The sequence below is a fragment of the Lagopus leucura genome, unplaced genomic scaffold (assembly GCF_019238085.1).
Source record: "Lagopus leucura isolate 7727_CA_CO unplaced genomic scaffold, USGS_WTPT01 Super-Scaffold_100035, whole genome shotgun sequence".
In the NCBI taxonomy this organism is placed as follows: domain Eukaryota; kingdom Metazoa; phylum Chordata; class Aves; order Galliformes; family Phasianidae; genus Lagopus; species Lagopus leucura.
The window spans coordinates 3,638,849-3,662,447 of NW_024962284.1; the positions used below are offsets into that span (position 1 = coordinate 3,638,849).

The 23,599-nt window shown below is 41.0% G+C and overlaps 1 protein-coding gene across 2 annotated transcripts in view; it reads right to left on the reverse strand.

Annotated features, from left to right (window-relative positions):
- Positions 1–23,599, reverse strand: part of MPPED2 (metallophosphoesterase domain containing 2) — a 122,466-nt gene that overhangs the window by 19,935 nt on the left and 78,932 nt on the right. For both annotated transcript variants that reach the window (XM_042882764.1, XM_042882765.1), the window contains one exon: positions 21,501–21,726. In XM_042882764.1, the coding sequence (XP_042738698.1) occupies positions 21,501–21,726 (226 nt within the window). The remainder of the gene's footprint in view (positions 1–21,500; positions 21,727–23,599) is intronic.

The following is a 23,599-nucleotide window of genomic DNA, read 5'->3' on the forward strand; positions in this document are numbered from 1 at the left end:
CCCAGGTGTTAATGGCACCAGAGGTTTGGAATGCAACTTTATGCAAACTGAAATATAGATCAGCAATTAAGAATGCTTTGTATGTATTTATATACATACACACATCTTTAAAAACAGCACATAGGGCCACACCTTGCAAAGTTTTTGCTTCACTACCACAAGGTATTTCAGTAAGGTGAATAAGAAACTGACAGCAATAAACCCCCTAGACTATAGGCTTGAGGAGTGAAGCCACAATGCATACCTTATGTGGATTAAAGGCTGATAGCAATGGATAGCATTGATGGAAAACCTAAAGCGTCCTTCAGAAAAATGTGTTTGAGATGAATGCCCCTCTCTACAGACTTGTCCATGCTACAGAACTACCAGAAGAAAAAGAGGTGGGGTAACACTACCAGTGAACACCTAGAAGTTGCTTACTCTCTCTTCCAGGTGAGTAACAACACTCCCATTTCCCTGTGAGGTAAGGGGACTTGTGGCAATCACTCTATTTGAGCAATGCTTAAAGAAAAAAAAAAAAAGCAGCGAGCATTTGTATGCAGCATGCTCCACCTAGAAACATCCAGGACCTGTATCAATACGTGTGAAATGCTGGTCTCATCGAAGTCAACACTTAAAATTTCACCCATGATCTATTTTTCAATAAGCAGTGTCTCGCTGTTCTGCTCTTTTCTAGTGCTTTGCTTCTGAGAGCAAACGAGATATGAAAAGGTGCATTTCCACTAGCGACATCCACTTTAAAACCTCACTTTTCACCCTCTAGGTAAGGCTCTGCTGTTATCCATTCTCTGATGCAAGAGGCTTTTCAGCCTTCATCTGCCTTTATCCTCAAGAGATCATTCTGACTATGACAATATCCAACTGCGCTGAAAAAACCACAGGTCAGCATGGATTCTCATAAGCATTGGGAAATGAACTTTTGAGTGGTAGAGATAGAGTAAAAATAGAGTTCACCAGCACATTTTGAATAAATTCCTCAGAAGACAGAAATTGTACAGCTGTGTAAGGAGTGTAGTACAAGTGAGGCCCCAGACGAGCAGAATCTTCTACGAGTCAGATACACAAGGTATTAGGAGCATTATTTTCAGAGTTAATATGAGATGCATCTCAAAAAACTTTCTCTTCCTGGGATGCAGGTTGCCTGCCCTAGGAGATGCACTGCCCAAACTTACCATCCCTTTGCTACTGCTGGGAGGTGGAAGGGGGGAGGGAAACAGAAGGCTAGGGGTGATGACTTCAGTTTACACAATACACTGGTGGTTAAATAATTTCCTCAGAAAGCAGCAGATATGAAAAAACAAAAACAAAAAAAGAAAGGGTTTAATCATCACCTGTAGGCAAGGCAATTAAGTCTATGCAAACAAATATATGTATTTCAAAAAATACTCTATGTTACATGCTAAGCAACTGCAATCAAATAGAAACAAAGTACAAAGAAATTGAATATGATTTCATATGATGCTAAAGCAGTTTGAAATACTTGCATATCAAAACATCAGAGCCCTCATTGATCTTGGTTGTCAGATGACAGAGCGGTAGAACTGCTGCCTGAAAATACCACTCTCCTTTAAGAAAAGTTACACTTAACTTCCTGTTGCAATGTCTAATCACTTCACTGTAACTTGTATTCAATCAGATGTATCAGCAAAGTGTTCAAAATATAAGCTGCTGCTGCTGCTTGTCATCAGGAGCAAGTTTTCCACAGTGCTCAGAACTGCTGTGTGCCTGCAACACCTTTTCCTTATCAAAGTGCTTTTACCCCTGCTGCAGCTTTATTTCTTACAGTGCATCAGGAACAAACACAAGCTATTATTGCTAGGTAAAGTGAATGCATGCCTGCTAACACATTTGGTCCAAGCTAGCTTCTGGGGCTCCTTTAGAGGCAATGGAGAGCACCAACCCTAGCCAAGAGCAATTCAACTTGTCTACAGGCTGATCTCTGAAGAGACTGGGAAGGAATGCAGGGGCTGCTTTCTTTCCCCTTTAACTAAAGGGGCAGCTGAGCAACTCAGTTTGTTTTACATTCTCAGCTTTTAAATGTAAAACCAACCAAACAAACAAACAAACAAAAAAAAAACCAAAAAAACAAACCAACCTCAACAATCCCACTGACTTTACCTTAAGGAACATCATGAATATATGCAATAAAACTTCCACAGAAAAAGTGGTAAGAAAGGTGTTTGTTTGCATAAGAGTGTTTGTGTGTGTGTGTGTATATATATATGCAGCATATAACATTTGAAGCCTAAAAAAACCATGCATTGATACACCAACTACTAGCAAAACTGAAAACCCTTTGGCATGTTTCATCTTTCAAATGTGCAATGCTTATATGAAGGCAACTGTGATACTGCTTTTAAGCTATTTTAGTAAAGGACCTTGACAAGCTTCACATAAAATATTCAGCATTGGTGCTTTCAGGTCCACACAATTTAAGTTAAAAAGCTCTCCATCTTCAGCCCACATTATGAATGTGGTTATTATGAAGGTGCTGTGTGGATTAGATGTTTTCCTTTACCCTTTCCATCTGCCTTTCTCAAGTGTATTAGCATTGAACCACATCACAAACACACGCTAAAAATTCAACTTCTTTTTTCCTCTTGTAAAAATTACAATTATTTGGTAAAAGTTGAAGTAGTTTATAAGAAAACTGCTATGGAGGCATTTCAGATATAGCTTCAATTATCTATGTTTCCCTCTCCAGTATGTAAGGCACAGCCGACAAGCAGAGGGGCTGTAAGGGCCCTCTATTTACTGGCTATGCTGTTTCCTGGGGAGGCTTTTGTCTTCCAAATTAATTTTTGAAATGAAACTCTGGCTTTGTAGAACTGAGGAGCCAATGATATTGATTTCAGAAGGAGCTGGCTTTCATCCCTAATCTTTCATTATCACCTACATAATAAACTGATACCTTCTCAAAGCAACACTTTTTAAAATAAGACACTTTTGCTAGCAAAAAACAAAAGTCATATTCAGAAAATAGACTTCTAAGTTATTTAGATGCCAAAGCTGGCGCTGGGATGGAGATATGGGTGAACTGGACCCCTGCTCTTCATGATGTAAATCTGTAGCCCTTAGTCAAGCAAAAATTCAAGTGCAGCATTTAAATCTTCCTTATCTGTTGTCTGACTGAGATCTTCAGATCAAGCACATAATTTAATGCCTACTGAGATCAATGGAAGAGATCCTACTGGCTTTGATAAGCTTTGGCTCAGACTCAGAGGACCACAGGCAGAAAGTTACGCAGGACCTAAAATGCAAGCTGGCATCTAACAAGTTCTCCAAAGAACCAATGCAGACGCTGAAAACACTTCTATGACTGAGCGCTTTCAGCATGGATTTTGAAAACAGATTCTCAGTTGAACTACACCAATTCTGCCAGCTCAGCATGAAATCTCCCAGTTATCTTAGCTTTCTACATGGAACCACACCAATCCGACATTTTATTTATGCTGTGTTTCATTGGAAATTGGGTACCTGTTTTCTGATCCTTTTTCTCCAACAACTTCATGATAACATAGAGACTAAGAACACTTTTGACTTCTACTCACTTTATGTAAAGATATTTTAACTTCTGTTGAACTCAAGCTATAGGAAATGGTGATTTCAAACTTGACTTGATACATGATATGGTCTCTGAGATACTTCCTATAAATATTTTAGATGGTAATTCTATTCTTCTCCAAGAGAAAATGATTTAATTATCAAGGTCTTTTATTCACACTATTCGTGGAAACAGATATTCTTTTGTAGCATATTTAAAGATACTAAATTCTGAAAATCATTTCACGCAGGGTAACTAGCAGAGATAATTATTTGAGTGTTCACTGTGATGACTATAGGAAAGTTACTCATATTAAGTGCTGTGTTTTATAACATGGCACCACAATCAGGTACTACTACATAGCCAGGAAAACCTTCTACAGTTCTGGCAGATTGTAACCTCGTCCTCTGGCTACCTCATTAAAGCCACAGACACACTTCTCTTTGCTGCATCAATGCTGCACAGCCACCACAGCCAATTTTCTCGTGCAAAGCCCACTCAGGTCAGCCTGCTGACTTGCAAGACAAGAGCTGCACATTCGTAAATGTGATCTGTCATTGTGTGTGTTTAATAACCTAACATTTACCCTTTATGCATATGTTTGCTAAAACCCCTATAAGAACAATGTCTTGATTTGACACTTATTTACAACGACAGATCCCACTGAAACCAGAAGTTTGCCCCAGATTTAATTCCAGGTGACAACTGGCAAAGCATTTCGTATTTCCCTGCTGCTGTTCATGCACATACGGACTAGGCCTAATCGCTTCCTGCAGGGTTGTTGCAAACATATTTTGCTGATGGTAATGCTATGGAAACATCTGAAATCTATGACGGTGCAGTCAGAAGGCTGAGACCAAACGCTCACAGAATTCAGTGAAAGATGAAGTCAGCTCTGGATATCACCTCATTTACAAAGCACCATCTTCCTTACAGCTAACAAAATCTCACACAAGGAATTACAGCCATGTTACTGACTATCCATATGAGTTCCCCATTAAAAAAAAAAAAAAAAAAACCATAAAAGAAAATATAAGAGTGCTGAAAACACAGTGAGAAAGCAAGAACAGCAGGAAGATTTTGTTTCCACAAGTGCTTAAGTAAGTACAATCACTGACACACCTTCAGGGGGCTGTTTCTAACAAACGCAATCTCTCACACAGCAATCTGCAGGACGTGCTGCTCTGCTTACTTTCAGAAGCCTGACTGCCTATTTCACAAACCAAGCCTAGAAGCAACATCCATTGATAGTACAAGGAGTAACGGCCTGAAACGTGCATGCAGGAAGTTCTGTACTAACGTGTGGAAGAACTTCTTTACAGTAAGGGTGACGGAGCATCGGAACAGACTGTCCAGAGATCTTGTGAAGTCTCCTTCCGTGGAGATATTCAAGACCTGTCTGGACACCCACCTGTGTGACCTATTGTAGGGGACCTGCTTCAGCAGGGGGCTGGACTCGATGGTCTTGAGGTGTCTTCCAACCCTTGTGATTCTGTGAAACCACAATCCATGGACTTCTTGCTGCCATTCTAACAATCCCCACACTATTGAGAAAGTTCAGTTTCTGGAACAGAGCATCAAATCAAGGAGGTATGATAAATTTGCCAATTTTGCCTTTTCCTGTCAGTGTCTGCTGAAGTAAAATGAATTTGCCTGCAACGTTACCATCACAGTGGGGCAAGAGGAAAGTGCAGTACGTAACTACATTCAAAAGCATGACATGCAAACTACGATATGTAAAATCCCCACCACCTCCACTATTATTGTGGCTAGGATATTATCTTTTGTTCACACCAACGCTTACCTCCTTGTCATTAAAAGAGAGAAAATTGCTGTGGCTGACCAACTTTCAATTAACTTACAGACCACGCATTCAAAATAAATTTACCAAATCGTTTGACATGTGGCTTCTCTGTGCTGTTTATCACAGATATGCAGCAAAAATTACTAAGATTCACAACACTAAATGGTGGGGGAGAGATGAACTTACATTTCTGCCTTATTTAATTTCATTTTAGAGTTTTTACATAATGAGTTCTATCCTATATTGCATACATTTTTATTGCTGTTTTGGATATCTATTTACTTTCAACATTTAACTGCAATCTGTAGCTATCCATATGAAGACTAAACTTCCAATATAAAAATAATTAATATTCTAAGAAGTGAGCACTGTTTAATCATTGCTAAACTTAGAAGTCCAACCACTGAACTGGGAGAAGTTCCCAAATAAGCTCTTAGAAACAGTCTGCTGAGGAAGATTATACTGGATTAGTCTCTGCTTCTGGTGCACAGAGAATACATTTTTAGCTTTAGCCTACACAAATTCATATTAATATTTAGCTAAAATGAAAAAAAATAGGCTGGGAATTGGAAAAGTAAAGGCCACCAGCAATTTATGAATAAAACCTCAGAATGAAAGACAAGGGCCACTATCTGTGCAATCTGGAAAGACTAGCTTGACCAGGAACAATAGGCCAGTTAGAAACTGAGACAGAGGTAATACTCTGTCTAGAAGACGCACAAACAAATTGTTGAGACAAATTTACTTTGTACGTTCAGCAGCTGTAGGGCAGTTTCATTCTAGCAAAAGTTTAAGTGTTCTGTGTTTATTCATAAATTCATTCTAATTTGCACTCAAAAGTTGCTTGAATGAATGCCAAAGAGTAAAAAAGCAAAATTTACCATTCTTTAGCCAGAATAATGTAAAATGCATTCACCAACACAGTGGTAAAATAAAGACGTAATGGCCAAGGCACAGCAAGATAATCCGTTACTCAAATAAGAGTAAGGAGAGTTAACACTCAAGTTACTAAGAACGCAACATGGCAAGTCAGCAAACAAACCTGCTTCAAATAGTCATTTATAGTTTAAAAAGCACCAAGGTAAAACCAGATTAAGTCTAATTAGAAAGCCTAGCTCCATTCAAGCCAACTCACCCTCTAAACCAACTCAACAGCCCTGTACAAACAGGTAGGTGGGCAAGCAGCAGCACCAAGCCTCCCGTGGCCCTCCCCAGTACCAGCAGTGCTTCATCCTCCCCAGCCCTGCTCCCTCCTCAGCATGCCCTCCTCCTGCACCCTGCCACTGCTTGTCTGCCTTATCAGCTCAAGAAGAAATTTCGGCAGAACTCTTCCTCTGGTCACTGATATCTCTGGGAACCGAATCCATTAAGATATTTCTGCCCCCTACTCATGCTATTTTAACTGGCTGTTGTACAGGAAGGAACTGATAAAAATAGGCTTACAATGCCCTTACAGATGAACAAGCAGGAGGCTTGATTGTGATTGATGCCTGAATAAATATACAATAACAGGCCCTACATTTCATCATGGCTTTTGAAAGAAGGTAGGAAGAAGTGTCAGTTTTCACTGCCTGGATTGCAGCTTTCTTTTCACAAATACCTGGGAAGGGCCTTTCACAGAAGACTGAATCTCCTGCTTCGATTTTAAATAAAGAGCAGGAGCTAGCATTAGTAGACAGCAGCGAGTATTTGTATTATGGTAATTATGGTAAGTTACAAAGCCGTGTTGCTTCCCACAGGTGCTTGCATGTGAGATCCAAGCCTGAACACAAGTCTAAGTCCCCTTGAAGTCCAGCTCCCCTTTCCAGATCCTCCACAGGAGAAGCAGGCAGCATGAAGCAGCACTGGGGAAAGCAGGCGGCTTGGATTTGGAGCAAGACTGGGAGGACAGAGATGGGCTGCTGTGGTTGTTGTGAGCTCACCAACTGCTCAGAGAAGTTCTCAACAGGCATTCAGGTACAGACCTTGCTCTGGGCATGGCTGAAGGCAGGGCCAGCCTTCTGTTTTTCCCTATTACCTAGGAAGGCAAGCCAGGCCTGGAGCACCGTGCCCTCAACCACAGCTGCAGGGCTATTCTTCAGGCACTGTGGGTCCTTGGGCCACACAGGAGCCAACTAGACGGCATCACATTTCCAGCTGTTATCCTTTCACTGTACTGCAGTACAGACTCACGTCTGTATTCTTTTAATCATTCTTGGTAAATTATTATTCAGTGGTGCTGTTATCATCCCAAACAAAATTTTCAGGAAGCAAACTCAACGCTTGACTTTTATTAATCTTCCTTTTTTGGCAGAAGAGGGCTTCAAGTGTCCTGAAACAACACATTATCAGTTCCCACTTCAAGCACCACAGCTATCTCTTCCTCTTCTCAAATCTGCCCTTATCCTGCAAGAAATAGACACCTACTTAGCTTTCAGTGGCACAATCTAGCAACGTGCTCAAGCAAGTACACAAACTTCAAAAAGGAGGGCCACCGGATTCTTTGAAATCATTCATGAAATTCTGCACCTGCTCAGTACCTTGCTGGGTCATCTTACTAAAAATAAGGAACAGTAACGCTTGGCATTTTCACAGTACTTCCAGTGTTAATGCCACTGTCCAAGCAGCAAGTAGAGAAGTGTGTAAACAAACATGAATAGCCCCGGTTTGCAGCTGAAGAAACGAAGACAAAGAACCAAGTTCCCTCCCGTTCCTGTGCAGCCAGGCAGTGCCAGAGCCCTCCCCATATGCTCAGCCCTTCTGGCGTCCAAGCAGCCCTTTAGCTGGAAGCATGGTGAGCATATGTGGCAGCTGCCTGGCAGTCTGCAGCTCTACAAACAATCTTGAAAGATTCAGTTCCACCAATTGCTGCAGTTTGCAACAATTAATACAGATGAAATAGGAAAAATAAAAATAGGCATGCCATTAGCACAATGCAAACCAACCCAGCATCATTCCAGAGATGCTCAGGAGGATCGGGTCTCCTTGAAGATACTTCTTCTCTTACTTGTATAGTAACTTGGAAAGCTAAGAATTCGGAGGCATTTCTGACATGGATGTGTGCACTGTCTTTGTTGTGGGGCTGCAGAAAACCACCCATTAACTAGAGGCATCGATGGGCCTAACCGCAGGAAGAGATGTTAGTTTCTAGTCATAGCTCCTACAGAGCTTGCCTTTGGAGCACCACAACTTAACACTGCATAAAGGCAACACACTGCTAAGCAGTGACAAACACAGTTTTTCCTGGACAGCACCATGGTTCCCAGTACTGTAGGGAATGCATGTTCCTGCAACCTGCTCTCCTCTGCTCCAGGAGCCTGCGACGCAGCAGTTCATCTCCTGAATAAACCGATGCTTTTTTTGCATCTCCCTCTCACCTACTTACCCTTCTGAAAACTGTCTGAATTGAAATCATTTCACAGGTGACCTGTGTACAACTGGCTTTCAGAGACATGCATAAGAGCAAATCACGTGGATTTTTGATGTGAGGGTGCTGTAACTTCCTAATGGATTTCTCCTCAAGAGTTCAACTCGCTAAAAATGTAAGCCAGACAAACAATGCTGTTTAAAAATATATCATGGCCAGCTCCTAATGCCTGCTTTATGCACAGAGCACTTCAGTTTAAATGAAACAGCCTTATGTTCGAAGTACAAGCAGACACCAGACCTGCCCCTGCAGCCCTCACTGTTCATTATTAGCAGATCTCACTGCAGCACTCTGTCCAGATCCATGGTTCGACAAGCCAGTAAACTCCATTCCAGGGAAGAACCAGACCAGAACTAGATCAAAACCCCAAACAAACCCTAAAACAAGGCACCGCAGCACCAAACAGCAAAGCAGCATAAGCTCAGCCAGTTCAGACTGTTAAATGCAACCAAAGGAATAGCCCCGTCTCCCCTGCAGCCAGCAGATCTCCCTGTTTTGTACTCTGCACAGTGAGTCAGAAAGACATCTGACGGAGGGCAGCCTGTACCAGCAGGTAAAATAAAGCAGATCTCAGGGCCAGCACTACCGACTGCAGATCTGTGGCCTGCGATCTCTGCGCCTCAGCCTCTCTCCCCTTCCTCAATTCCACCGGCATTTAATGCTGGCAGGGTGACATCAAAATCCCTGTGTTTAAAGTCATTTAACACAGCACCTCCCTGCCTGGTGTCACTGGAGAGGCCACTTGGCTCAGTGTGGGGAGCAGCGAGTCCTGGCGCAGGGGCGGCAGTGATTTATGAGCGCTGTGAGTGGTGAGGGGGATTTCTCTGCTCAGACTGCTCTGCCCCCCAGCCCAAACGTAACAACAAGCGCTCTGGTTTTATGTTACTGTAGTTCTGGATTAGCACAGTCGTAAATCAGGGCTGTGACCCATATTTTAATACCTTTTCTGCTTCCAGTTATTACAGCTCAGCTCTGATTTGAACAGCACGCCACTCCAACCAAGCTGCAACAAATAAACTCTCCACACTACACTTCATAACGTAAAAATAAATTTGTGTACTGTGCTTGTAAACTAAAGCCTAAAACACATAAAAGAAACTGAAATTTCCCAAGATTGTTATTTTTCAATTGCTGATGATGCAACTTGTTCAAATTCATACAGACGCACACAATGTAAGAGGGAAAAATGAAGCAAAAGATTCTTCCTATTGCAACTCAGAATATCTTGGATTTCAAACGGGACATAAATTCAGTGAACTGCCCAGCGATTCCCCCAAGCTGCAGAGCAGGAAAGCACTTAAGCCCAAATTAAACTTAAGCAGATACATAAATCTTCAGAATTTCAGAAGGATTGATGCATGCACTGGAAATGAAGTCAGGAGTTTCCTGTTGTTTTTGCAAACACGTGAATGAAAATTCAGATATGCAGATACATAAATACAGCATAACAAAGCTCTGCCCACAATGCCTTCCAAACAAAACAAAAGACAGTCCAAAGCTTTGAATGCTGGTGGAAGAATTCTATATAGAGCACTAGCAGGGAAATTGCAAAAATTAAATTCAAGTGCAAAAATAATATGGTAGATGATATCACCCTAGACTTCATCAAAACGCAATATAGTCCTTAGGAAAAGCTCTGGAATTGGCTTGCCTGCTAGAAGCATCCCATAGATGAAAGGTGGCTGGAGGGCTGTAAACAAATAGAGTGCAGCAGCACAAGGGAGGTGCTAGCAGAACGCTACAGGGACTGGGTATTAGCATCAGTTTTATTTAACATCTTTATTAATGATTTGGAAGAATGGGTAAACAAAACGCTAATTGAATTCACAGATTTCAATAGAGTGAGAGGCGTTATAAACATGACAGAGGAGAAAAATTCACGTAAAAGGAGGTTAGAAGCACAGAAAACGGGATTCCTTCTGAAATAATAAAGGCTAATACAACTGAGTAGAATTTTAAAATGTAAATAACCAGAGAGAAGGAGAAACCTGAAAGTTGTTAGGCTGAAACAAAAGGCCTACGGGCAGCAGCTGACAGCAAATTATGTATGAGCTTGCAACATGAACACGGATGTATCACAAGACATCAAAAAGACAACGCAATGCAAGACTGGACTTCCTGCAGAAGCAGTGACACACACAGTTGCCACACTAAATCAGCGTTCCAACTAGCCAAGAGTCCCCACTCAACATCCATCATGTCAGCAGTGATGGTCCTGCAAAACACTGGGCTTTAGTTTTTCAGCCTCCTGTGAAGATTTAAAAAAGTAGAAGGAATAAGAATACGACCACCCGGGGAAAATGTGTGTATTAACAATACATGTATAATATACCGACCACCCTACCAGAAATTAAGGTAGAGCAAGAAAGATAAACCTGGAAGGATTACAAAGATTGTAACTGAAACAGGAGCTGAAAGGCACGAGAAGACAAACATCGGGAAAGGGAAAGAAGCCTTCAGGCAGTTCAAATGTGAGACAACTTGGATCTTTATAGGAAGAAAATAAATGCAGGAAGAACGTAAGCGGAACATCAGTCCCCACGCATAACCCCTACCAAACGAAGGAATAATCTTGAAGGGAAGTTTCTAAAAAGTCTTTTTCTTCGCTCACTGAACTGCAGTGAGACATTCAAAAATACAGTGCAGGGACAACCCTGCAACAGCAGAACGACTTAATAGGTCTTTTCCATCTCTAACTTCAACGATTCCATAAGGGACAATAAGCAGGGAGACAACCTTCTGCAAAATTAAATCACTGGGAATCAACTAGAGAACGAAAATTAAATCACAGTGAAGTATTTTCTTCTTTGTAAGCATTAGCATTAATCACATGCAAAAGTAAAATATTAGTTAATTTGATTCTCTGTGCCTTCCAGACTCCAGTCGAAATGAATCAATGCAGGAAGAGTGATTTCTCTGATAACTGAGGAGACGATAAGGAAAAAATATCAGCAGAAAGAGATGGTGAAAATGAAATGACCAGAAAGGGACTATAGAAAACAATTTAGGCTCTATTTCTTCCTGAATTCCTAGTAAGGACAACGTATGTGATCCTTCACAATGGTGGCTTTAAAGAGCCTTACCTAAAGCTGGTTAGAAGCGCAAAGAAAAACACTTTCCATGCTATAAACCACTCCTAATTTGTTGGTTTAAATGACTGTTATCACTGCTCTGCAAACCTGCAAAAGCCAGCTTTGTTGCGTGGTACTTTCAAAGGGTTATTAGTGTGCTGGAACGCCTCCAACCTGCCACGGGGAAAAGAACAAGGTAACCTAGAATCCCTGCAGCCCTTCCTCGAGGCACAGAAGCAAACAGGCCTGGACACAAAGTGTTTGCAAAGCATGGTACAACTGGGGACCCGTTTGCCCTAATTGCTCTGACACAGGTTACTGGGGTGTGCAGAAGGCACTCGCTCAGCTCTGCACGTCAGCACCACGTCAGTGCTGTGATGCAGCCTCAAGAATTACACCTGCACTGTGTCAGCACCAGGAAAGAGGCACGGCCCGGCATTTACCTCTGCTCTGGGGGTCCCAAAAGGTCACAGCAGACAAACAGCCCAATGGAGCAGTGTGTGTCAGGGAGGCAGCACAAGGCCGTGTCAGTCAGCAGATAGTCTGCAGCTGACGCCATGAAGGACCTGCGCTGCTCCACAGCCAACAATTCAGATGTGTACTTCACTGGGCCCAACCCGGGCGCTGGTGAAACTGAGGCACGTGCTGTGGAAATGAAAAAAAAAATGCCCGTGCAGGCAGTGAGAGCAGCACTGTGCTCAGACAAACCCTGCTGCCTCTCCTCCTGCTTGCTCTGCAGCACACAGTCCTATTTCTTCAGGTCAGTGACAGACAGTCTCCATCTGACATGGAAATAGGTAATAATTGTAGCACAAACTTAAAAGCAACAGTAGTCCAGCCAAATGAACAATACAGCAAGAGATAGCTAGGAATCTGTTTTGTCTCTCTAATACATTTTGAAAATAGATGCTTTAATGCTATCAGGAGGAAATACTATATTTAATTAGAATCATAAATTGTTAAGCTTTTATAGTTAGTGATGTATAATGAAACTAAATTAGTTTCTCGCCACGTATGTTGTTTATTGTTCAAATTTTACAATATGTTCTAATACTGGAAGTGTTATAGATCAGTTTAGCTTGTGGGGTTGATTTTCCATTTATATTCCACCAACGCCTTGATTTTTATTTAGTTCAGATCAGTAGAAATCTGCATAGCCTCTACCTCCTCCAGAAAAATACAGAGTATCTTAAACAACTCTGTCTATTACAGGGCCAGGTGCTTCTTTAAAACTCTCTAAGCAGAGCTACGAACTTCACCTTCCTTCTGCAATCAAAGCTCAGATTGTAGATCTAACACACAAAGCTGGGCGCCCAGCAAGCACTCTGCAGTGCCAGCTCCTTCCTGAGGCTGTGCTCACCTCTCCAGCAAACACACAGAGCCACAAATGGCACCAACTTGAGCAGTTTTCCATAGGACCACAATTATTTTCCTCTTTCCATTCTCCCCAACCCACAGCAACACAATCAAGATGCAAAAACAAGAAGTGCAGCAGACATCTCTGATTTCATTGCTATTTAAGAGAAGCCCAGCAGCCCTGCGCCGTGGACTGGTGAGGAAAGCACATTAAGCACTTGCAGCAGAGCATCCAAGTAGACCTGTTTTGCAGCCTGATTAATAGAAACAACCTCTAAGGACTAATCACAAGTCGAGCCCTGTTTTGCAGATTAATAGAACACAGGCACATGAGAATAGGGAAGGTTACTGGATCGGAATATAAATAAGAAAAGGTGTACAACTCTGGGTAGCCTGCCTGCTAGTAATTACCAGCTAAAGACACATCCTTACAGGGAGATCTCAACTTCTGTGCTAAAGCAGCTCATGTCTGGATGGGCAAGCTTTGTATGCATCTCACAATGGCTAACCTATATTTTAACTCCAAACTCATGCAACACAATCAAAACTTCTCTCTGAAGTAAAGGCTGTTTTCTTCTTAAATATCATTTTTTTTTGTTGAGATGAGGTTATTAGAAAATTTGCAGAAAGCTGCTATAAAATTTTCAGTTATATAACATAGCTCAGCAATTACAGTGCTGGCATACAAAGGCTCAAGCTCCGTTGCCACTGCAGTACAGCAGCAGCTGCTAAAGCCCAGCAGAGATGCTGAGCACACATGGAATCTGGTGTCCAAAACCCTGGATGAACTAAGGAAACCCTTTAACTTCGAAGAGGATACAATTCATCATTCATGTTTCAAAGGATCTCTTTATTGACAGAAAGATTAAACGATAAATCAAGCCCTACCAGAATGATTTATGCTCATTTCCACATTTTCTAGGCTTTCCCTAAACTCAGCCTCCTGCAGTGCTATAATCACACAGACACCAGCAGTATCATTCTCAAACTTTTAAATCTAGGAGTTAATTAAAAAGCATCTTCAAGCTAGACAATGGAAGACATTGCCTTAAAATGGTATTTTCTGAGTTTTTCAGCAAATGTAAAACCTATGTTGGGTTCACAAGCAGAAGGAGAGGAATCACTAAGAGCTGAAAAAACAAGTTTTGATGCACATACTCCTGGTCACTGCGTACCGGGGCATCCCACGTTGGAAACCTGTAGGAGTGCAGCTTGCAGCAGGTTAGTGCTCAGTTTCCATTTGTCCTACATCTTCCTGCTATGCAGGATATGGAAGTGTCCCCAGCAGCCCAGATGGAGCACCAGGAGAGGTGTTACAGAGAGCATTTTTCTTGGGGTTTCTTTTTATTACATTCCCAGATTTGGAAACAAGATGCATTGAAATCTGTGCCAGGAAAAGGAGACAAAGATTCCTTCTTAAAAAAGCTTTTTCTTCTTCTTCTTTCCCATACAGATTTTGAGGCAATGCACAGTCTGTAAGTATATTCTCAGGGTGCAGACTCACAAGCCTTTCCCAATGAGGCACTACAGTGAGCAACTGTGAGACACTGATGCGCGTGTGCAGAAACAAACTGCCTTTCTGAGGAAGCAGACCACACAGCTTTCTGCCATTGCTACCCAGGCATGACACATGAAGCACATCTATTAAAGGTCGCTGCCTTGTTTACAGAGATACTTCAACCAAATTACTGCAGACAAGGAATGGAGCTACTAGGTGGTAACTGATTACTTTCTCCCTGCACTCTGTGCATGCACCCAGCGTGCTCTTGTTTGTACACAACTACAGCAGGTACCAGAACCAGTCCTTCTGACCACATTAACATCCTGCTCAGAGGAAGCTCAACTGGTAAAGTCAGGAATGGCAGCGGCTCCCATAGTTGAGATACAACAGGCCAAAAAATTAACTAGCACCTACACATTTTACAGGTGGTAAATACCCAGTGGTCTCATTGATTTTCAGCTGAATCCGTGAGTCTTGACCATTTGTGAAATTAAATGCTGAATCTATTCTACTGCAAGGATTCTCATGAAAATCTGATGAATGTAGTTGTCACTCCTGACCTTTCCATCTACGCTCAGATTCACAATCAGTGTTCTCTTATTTGGAGTGCTATTGCAATTTCTGCTTTATCTCATAGCTTCCGTGAGTTCCATTAAGCATTTTAAACTGGTTAAAGTTAGCATTCTGATCAATAAATATTAGATAAATACAACCCAAATAATAGTCAAGATAGTCATGAGAAATCTTAGCCTTCATTGGGAGCTAACAAAATCTAGTCACTTGCTATATTACTTACTTTTATTACATTCATATACTGCTTTTCAAATTTGATTGCTCTTCCATTTCTCTTCTACTTTGATCACCATCACAGCATGGAGCCTCATCGTCACCATTGCCTGAACAATGGAAATTCTTCCACCTGGTCTAGAAACACGCACACGACTTGTAGATGTTGCACGCACCACTTACACATCAAAATTACGTTGCCACTGAGCAAATTAAGTTTAACCTATGAGCAGGAGATCGCCAGCATTAACTAGCCTCTGAAAAGCATAGGTGATACTCGTTCTGGACCTCTGCTGTTTTGCCTAGCACCTACTGAACTGAAAATGTTCCAGGAATTAAGAGACACAGCATAGGTTGCCTCAGTCAGTTTGATACTACACTGAAGAAGCTCAAATCCCTGCTTCCACAATAGAGAAAATGCAAGAGTTAGGAGAGCCACTATTTTATGCCTGTTTGTTTGAACTGGCTAGACTTCCACTCATAAATCAACAGCTTGCATGTTAAACCAGCAATGAATACCCTAAAGCTCTTACTTGTGTTGAAGCCGAGCTCGAGGGACAGCTTGAGACTTTATCATTTGTTCCTGTGCTGGGGTGCAGAGCTTTCCAAAATAAGTTAGCCAGGAGAGGTTAGCATTCCAGAATTTAAAATCACTTAGGCAATAACCTATTTCAAATTACAGACGTTCCAATATTTCTTTAAAGAAAAATAAAATCAAAAAGCCTTTAGAAGCAAACAGGAAAATGTTTAGCTTAGAGCAAATCTGGTATCAAGCAGACTGAAGAAAAATCAGTTCCCAACCAGGCAAAAAATGTAAACAAAACACTGCAATCTGGACCTGGGGGAACGCATTCTTCCATCTTAAAATGAGAAGCTTGAGGGACAAATGCCAAGAAAAACGAAACAGAAGCCTGCACCTTTTAACACAAGCACACTGCAGCGGCGGGGCGTTTGTTCAGCACACAGACAGAAGACTTCAGTCTTTGCCAACACTTTGCTCGGTTGCTGAGTTCTACTGAGTAAACTAGAACTCGTGAAAAACTGGGACATCACCAAGCCTGCTGCCCAGTCTCCTCGTGGTTTGCTCAGCACTAAACAGCAAAGAAGAACTTTATTGCTGAGTAGTTCAATCTCTATTCCTCTTTTTTTTTTTTCTGTTCCAGGCACAAGTTAATTGCCAGCTAAGACTATGAAATAAAAGAAATGAGATCCATTCCAACCCATCAGTATATCTGAATCCTACCACACGAGCTGCCAATCGGTTTTCCAGTCCTCACACTCAATATCTGCTGTTAATTTGCTTGCTATTGCAAGAACTTAAAGACTGTCAGCAAAATCCATGATGCATTACAAAACTTATAATTGAAAAGGGGAAAAAAAAACACCAACATCTGATGCTTTTCTGACAGGATAAACAGAAAGTCTGAGGAGGCTGATCAGAACGAGGGAGATGTGCTAACTTAGAGCAGCTTGAATTAAAATATAATTGCAAACGGAGCAGAGAAAGAGTTTCAGAAGAAAGTTTAAACTTATGCAAAGCCTTTTGATGAAACCCACAATATTTACACGGTTCTAAAAAGAGAAGTGCAAAAATTGTTATTTCTAAAGCAGATGAACAAATGTCTCTCTCTTAAGGCTTTCTTAAGGCTGCATTATCTATGCCAATTAAAATTGTGCTTCTGAAAAAGAAGTTCAGGCACTTCCTCTAGAGTTACTAAAAAAAGCAAATGAAAGCCTTGGCTCCGCAGAGGTGAGCGACAGCCACTCGTTTGTTCTTGACCCCTGCATCACCCTACAGATCAAATTCTTGGACATAGGAAAAACCCACCAGTATTCATTAAAAGCAACTGGGAGGCCAGCTTTGTGCTTCGCTTCTTGGGAGCAGAGCGAGCTGCAACCTGACAAAGGTGCAGGATATTGCCTGACAATGGCACTGCTCCTGTCAGAAGGGAAGAGCTTTATCCCCAGCTTCACTCAAAACAAAGCCATGGCACAGTGATGCAAATCACAGGTTTTGAGCCATTATTTAAATCATCAATTTTTACTTTTAGGTTTGCGCTTTTCCGCTATTACCATGAAGTTGATTCAATTAACCATTAAAATGCATTCATTTATACCAAATTAGCTTTTATGCAAAACGTTTCTGCTCCTCAAAAAGATTCATCTCTACAGCAATTTAAACAAATATTTATGCTGAAAGTCTTTGGTCTTCAGTTTCACTTTGCATACGGGTAGAATTTGCCCACGTATTTTAATAGCAAAAAAACCAACGTAACTGATTGCTTTATGAGATTTCACACCCGTGACACTTCTTATGAAACATCACGGAGAACAGAATTTAAAACTGGCAAATGAACCTATCATCTAATTGTTCATGAAGTTACATACCACGCAGCTCTAAGCACACACAAGTTTAACACGACATTTTCTCATTACAACTTCTTGTGTCTTTTAAACAAACCAAGAAACAGCTAGCTGAGGAGATGGACAAAAGACAGAAAATATTTTCCCTCAACAATTGTTTCTGTCAAAATGTGGTTTAAAAAGCTCTGGCTCCTGTTAACTGCAGCTCTCCAGTGGTTTGACTGCTTTAAAGCCTTATCCAAAATCCAGACATTGCTAGAATATTTGCATTCAAGTGTCAGTAGCACACTACAGTAAATGCAGACCTCAGCGTGGATGAACAATTACAAACATTATTTAAACACACGTAATTTAAAGTAAAATATGTGATCACTTCAGACATATTCAGTACCTGAAGATGCATGAAAGCACACGGCCTCTGCTTACCCTCCTAAAGATACAGCAGCATACGAGTTGTGCTTATGTGACCTTGACATACAGAGCCTCACAATTTAAACTTCAGTTATCCATCACTGTTTGTAATTTTGTCTTATTTAGTAACTAGCCTTAATCTCACATATACGAAGGGTAAAATCTTTCTATTGTCCTGAAAGAGTTTTGACCACATGAGGTATAAACTATTAGGGCAAAGTCAGAAGGACAGGAAAGGAGAGAAACATTTGGTGGATAGCCTGCAAACTAAATGCACAACCTTCAGCCACTTTACTCCTTTCGAGGCACATCCAAGAATCTCCTTTCCAAGGTGTGAAAACATCTGTTAGATTTTCCTCCTCTGAAAGCGAGCAGAGCCCAGAGCATGCCTCACATCCCACCTTGCCCTTTCCTCTGCTAGAGGCTGTTGCTCTGTTTCCAAGTCCCCTTCAGCTAATGCCATTTAATACTCTCAGAACCATCAGGCTAAATTCAAATTTTCTGCTCCTTAGAGGCTGTTGATATGCACCGCTGCACATTCCAATTGCAAATACACATGAATGCTCCTGTGTATTCTAAGTTATTTTCTACGCACAAATTCTACTAAATTGTAAGTTAGGAGGCACTACTTGAATTCTCTCAGGTCTTTAGGAAGCTTTCAGATGCACCAGGAGCAATAAGACGTAATGAATATGGACTGATATTTCTTTTCTGTAGTTACACTGAGTTAGCAATTTGCATTTTCTAAACAGATAGATGACTTATAACCAGTTTTCCCAGTCTTCTGGCAATTACTTCTTAGAATCCTCCGACAGGCTGAAGCCTCCAGAATCACAGCTGTTATTCTTGGGTTGATCCCCCTTTTTAAATTAAAACCAGTAGCTTTATCAGCAAATGAGATTTTTTTCCCTCTGGAAATACAAAAATGCACATAAATTGAACGTGCCAACTTATCTCATTTTAGGGTTGGAGCATCTTCTGGGTTAACGACCACTGTTCCACATCTGTGACAGAACTAATTGGGGTAAGGAGGCCATAAATACATACAACTCCACCACAAATTCTCTTCCTTTGGGGTAATCTAAAGATTTATAGGTAGTAGAGTGAGACGTCATTGGAGAAGAAGGGGAAAAAAAAAAGTGCCAAAATGCTCGTCTGATTATTCTGTCTCAGTTTCCAGGCACAGATCAGATTTGAAACATTTTTCCAGTATCTGATGTGACTTTTCCTTCCTCTCAAGAACCAAGTAAAATGCAGGGAACACTTAATTTTTACACTTTCTAAGGCTAAAAGCAAACAAATCTATCCTCTGAAGAGACTCCATGTACTGATCTGAAAAGCTGCACCCTAAGTGATAGCCCCAAATCAAATTCTCATCACCAGTTGCTTCAGAACATGGTTTGACAAGTTTTTTCAGCTGACCACAGATGAAACATCCTCCAAAAGAGAGCAAAAGCAGGAGTTGGACAGAGCTCAGCTTGTCTTTCTAGCAATCCAGCTTAATCTCCCAGCAATCATTAATTGGGAAAGCTCAGTTATCAATCAGAGCTTGTGATTCTATGATTCTATGAATGAATTGATAGGGAGGAATAATTAAGATTTGTCTGCCATGAAAAGGTCAGAATATGTATGTCACTCGTTCATTATGGTTAAAATCAACTCTGACGACTTGACCCTTGATATTTCAGAACAAATATTCTAAATTCCCGTGCACACATGCAAAATGAAACACTTCAGATGCAGGTGGAAGTTAAAGGGTAACAAATTGTCATTATGAATTTGGAAACCACAGGGCAGAAAACATTGCCACATTTTGCCAGTACACAAACATTAACACATATAAAAGGCATTTCACACGGTTCCCCCATTTCAGACAGCTGATCATCCTGCAGCAAGTCTCAAATCCACGGTACCCTCTGTAGGGCTTTTATGGACTCTGTCTTCTGTGCGTTTTATGTTGCTATAGTGAAAAGAAACACTGTGAAATATCTTTACAAGATGGTCCCTACGCTGAATTAAGACCATCTTTCCCAATTAGATGATACTACAGGATTTAGAGGGTTAAGTTAAGCAATGTCAGATTGATTTAAGCTAGTTTAAATGAAGAATTTCAAATAGAGCTCCATCACCGTTTTGTAGCCAGCACCAGTGTAAAAACATTATCTACAAAGCACTGTCAAAAACATCACCGTGTACATGAACTACCAAAGACTGAGAGTTAAGTGAACAGTAAGGAGAAATACGAAAAAGACAAGTACAAGAAAAGGGGAAAATTTCTCAGGTCCTCATGCATTTGCCCCATTCTTTGGCTTAATACTCTCTATTTCCTCTTCCTCTACATTCACCTGTAAAACACGCCTGACACCAAAAATATAAGTTATAAGCTTAAAATAAGCCCTCTTTACAGGCGTGCATAAATCAGCATCTAAACACTTCAACTGACAATTAAGAATGCCAGGTAGCATAACGATCACTACCACTGCAGATCAGTTTTCCAGTGCAGGCTCAAAGAGCCGTGATTGTTGCTAGTGTAAGAATTCAAAATGAGTGCTACCAAACGATCCTGGAGGTTTTTGTAACCGCAGTGATTCTATGAAAACCATATTGACTAAGCTAAGATGATTTCAAAGGCTCCACAGAGAGATAACAGGCACTGCAATTCAACATGTGGAAAAAACAAGACAGGGTCTCCTTAGAACAACAATGGACAGTAATTTTCCTCTTGCATATAGCTGGTTCAGGAATTGAAATCAAAACTGTCTCAATATCATATTATTATAACTTGACAAGCAGAAGAGAACACTGCCTGTAACTGATCTGAAATAGCACTCAAAGTACCTGCTGCCTTGTACTTTGTGCTACGTGGTGCTAAATGCTACCATACCAACCTGTGAGAGCAGCAGATACAAACATCTAAGTAGCATACAATATAATGGAACTTCCTTCCCTAATACACATTAAGATGCCCTTTCAGTTAATCCACAAGCACAGAACAGATACTGCGTCCACTATTTTTTAACTGTTCAGCAGGCAGAACAGAGAGATGACAACCTTCTCCCCATATTTCACGCAGATGGCCACACGCAGCATGCTTATGCACAGAAAGAATACAGCCACTGTTTCAGAGCGGTTGACAGCTAGGTTTTATACAATTCTGCAGGACAAAGCAACAAAGCAGCTTCGTGCATTTTCAGCAGGAATCATTCCTGCTGTGGTTTAAGTAATCAAGAGCAAATAAAGTTTAAATTCAGACTTACCACGGGGCACCATATATCCGGAATCCTTTAACTGTTACTTCTGAATCTTGTAAGTAAATACTATTTGTCAGGAGTGACTGAACATTGTCAAAGTCCTCTGGTTTCAATTTGGACACAGAAGGAAAGCGGTAGTAATCTTGTTTAACAAGGTCTGCCATGAATTCCTTATCAAATGTCAGTTCATGATTCCCAGCAATCACTATTTTATATTCATATGGCAGGTTTCCTGAAATAACAAAAAGAGAGGACTTAATTAGCACATTCTTCTCCCACACCTCATTGCCAGCACAATAAGTAGACAGCTAGCAGTGACAGAATGAAATACCCAAAATCTGTGCGCACCTCCGTTTTGAGCAGAAGTCATTAACACCGCCTCTCTTCCATTGAATTGAACCGTTTTGAAATGTAAAATAATGCCACAAAGAAACACCCTAATAAAAAGTGTGCGCTTTCACAGATTCGGTCTCACTGAGACTTGCCAAAAATCACAAGCAAGTTTGCATCAAAGCTAAAAGTAGTCTAACATCCCCCCTCTGCCATCACTGTAAGTCGTTTTCTTGTCTTTTAACCGATCTTTTATTTTGGTGCATATTCCTAACAATCATTTAGAAGGTGATTTCTTTTTCTTCCACAAAGGCACAAGCAGATGGATTCAATATATCGTTATATGTTCACTTCCTGTACTGCTCATGGGTCCGTGGTTATTTACACAAACCACAAAAGCAACAATGGACCCACCATAATCGTTAGTGCTGTTAGCCCAGATCTCATATACACACACAAACACAGACGTAGATGTTAGTAGATGTTACCATCCACTAATTTGGAAGTAAAACACAGGTCCTCAAAACACGTGGAAATTCATGTGTACATCTTCCTGTTCTGCAACTTCAACATCTGCCTCAGAGGAGCAAGGACCTGGATGCTATGTGTTCCTCTTGAATATTCTTCCCCTATTCATGAGCATTTGCTCTTTCACAGCTTTGACGGTTTAAACACTGTGTTTCAAGCAGCTTCTGAAAGTGTTTTTTCTTCTGTTAAAAAGAAGCTTTTAACAGTACCTGTAAGCACCTATATAGCAAGATTAACCTTCCCCTAAGAAAAGCTCACAGAAAACTAGTCCAAACTCTGCTTTTCAATATTTACACAGAAACTATGCACGGAACACAAGCATCATCTTCACAAAAATCAGCTAATTCTGGACAGAATAACTAGAAGTTATAAATCCCTTGGAAAAAAAAAAAGAAAAACACACAATTTCATAGATTTCAAGACCAAACAAAATGCAGGTCATATACAGTCGTAACTCTGCACTTCCACATTGGACTAAAGGCTGGGGGAGATGCAATAAACGCTCCTCTACCTTATTCCCTCCCCCATGTCTGCTACATGCATCTCTGCAATTCATTTTTATTGAAACACCAGAAGTGGCAAGTAGCTACAATTCCTGCTCTCTGACAATTTTGGGCACAAGGTAAAATCCCTGCTTTCTTTTCTCAGGAAACACAAAAGAGACAACTGGTACACAATGTGATATGCCTCATCAGAGCTGCCAGTCCCCCCAAACATGCTAAATGTGATTACATTCTCAGAAAAGTAGGATGAATATGTCAGATTCAAGTTTCTGCCACGTTATCAACATTTGCCAGCTTTAGCAGAGAAAACTTCTCGTCTTACTAGATAAATGTCCACATTTTACACTCTCTCCAGTTTGTTTTGATAAGAGATTTGAAAACTGGTACATTTTCCTGATATTATGTTCAATTAAACCTGGGCCGCTGTGTTTGAAGCCAGTGCTTTCTATCTTGCTGTGTTAAAAAGAGGGCTTACTTTGAAGACGTAGGACACGAAAAGACAGACCAGTTGTGGGATCAGTGAGTACTGAAAGGTGCAAATGTAATATTTTGTTATATAAATGTTATATAAACACCTGAATTCAGCAGAGAATAATCTAACAATACTTGCTGCAGTTGATGTCCAAAAAGCTGTTCATTTTTACTGAACGTGGCCCCGCTTGGTCAGGTTGTGAGTGCCAGCAATGGAAGAGGAGCCTCAGGTTTTGAGCCAGGTAAAAGCAGGGAGCTCAGGGCAGAGCTGTA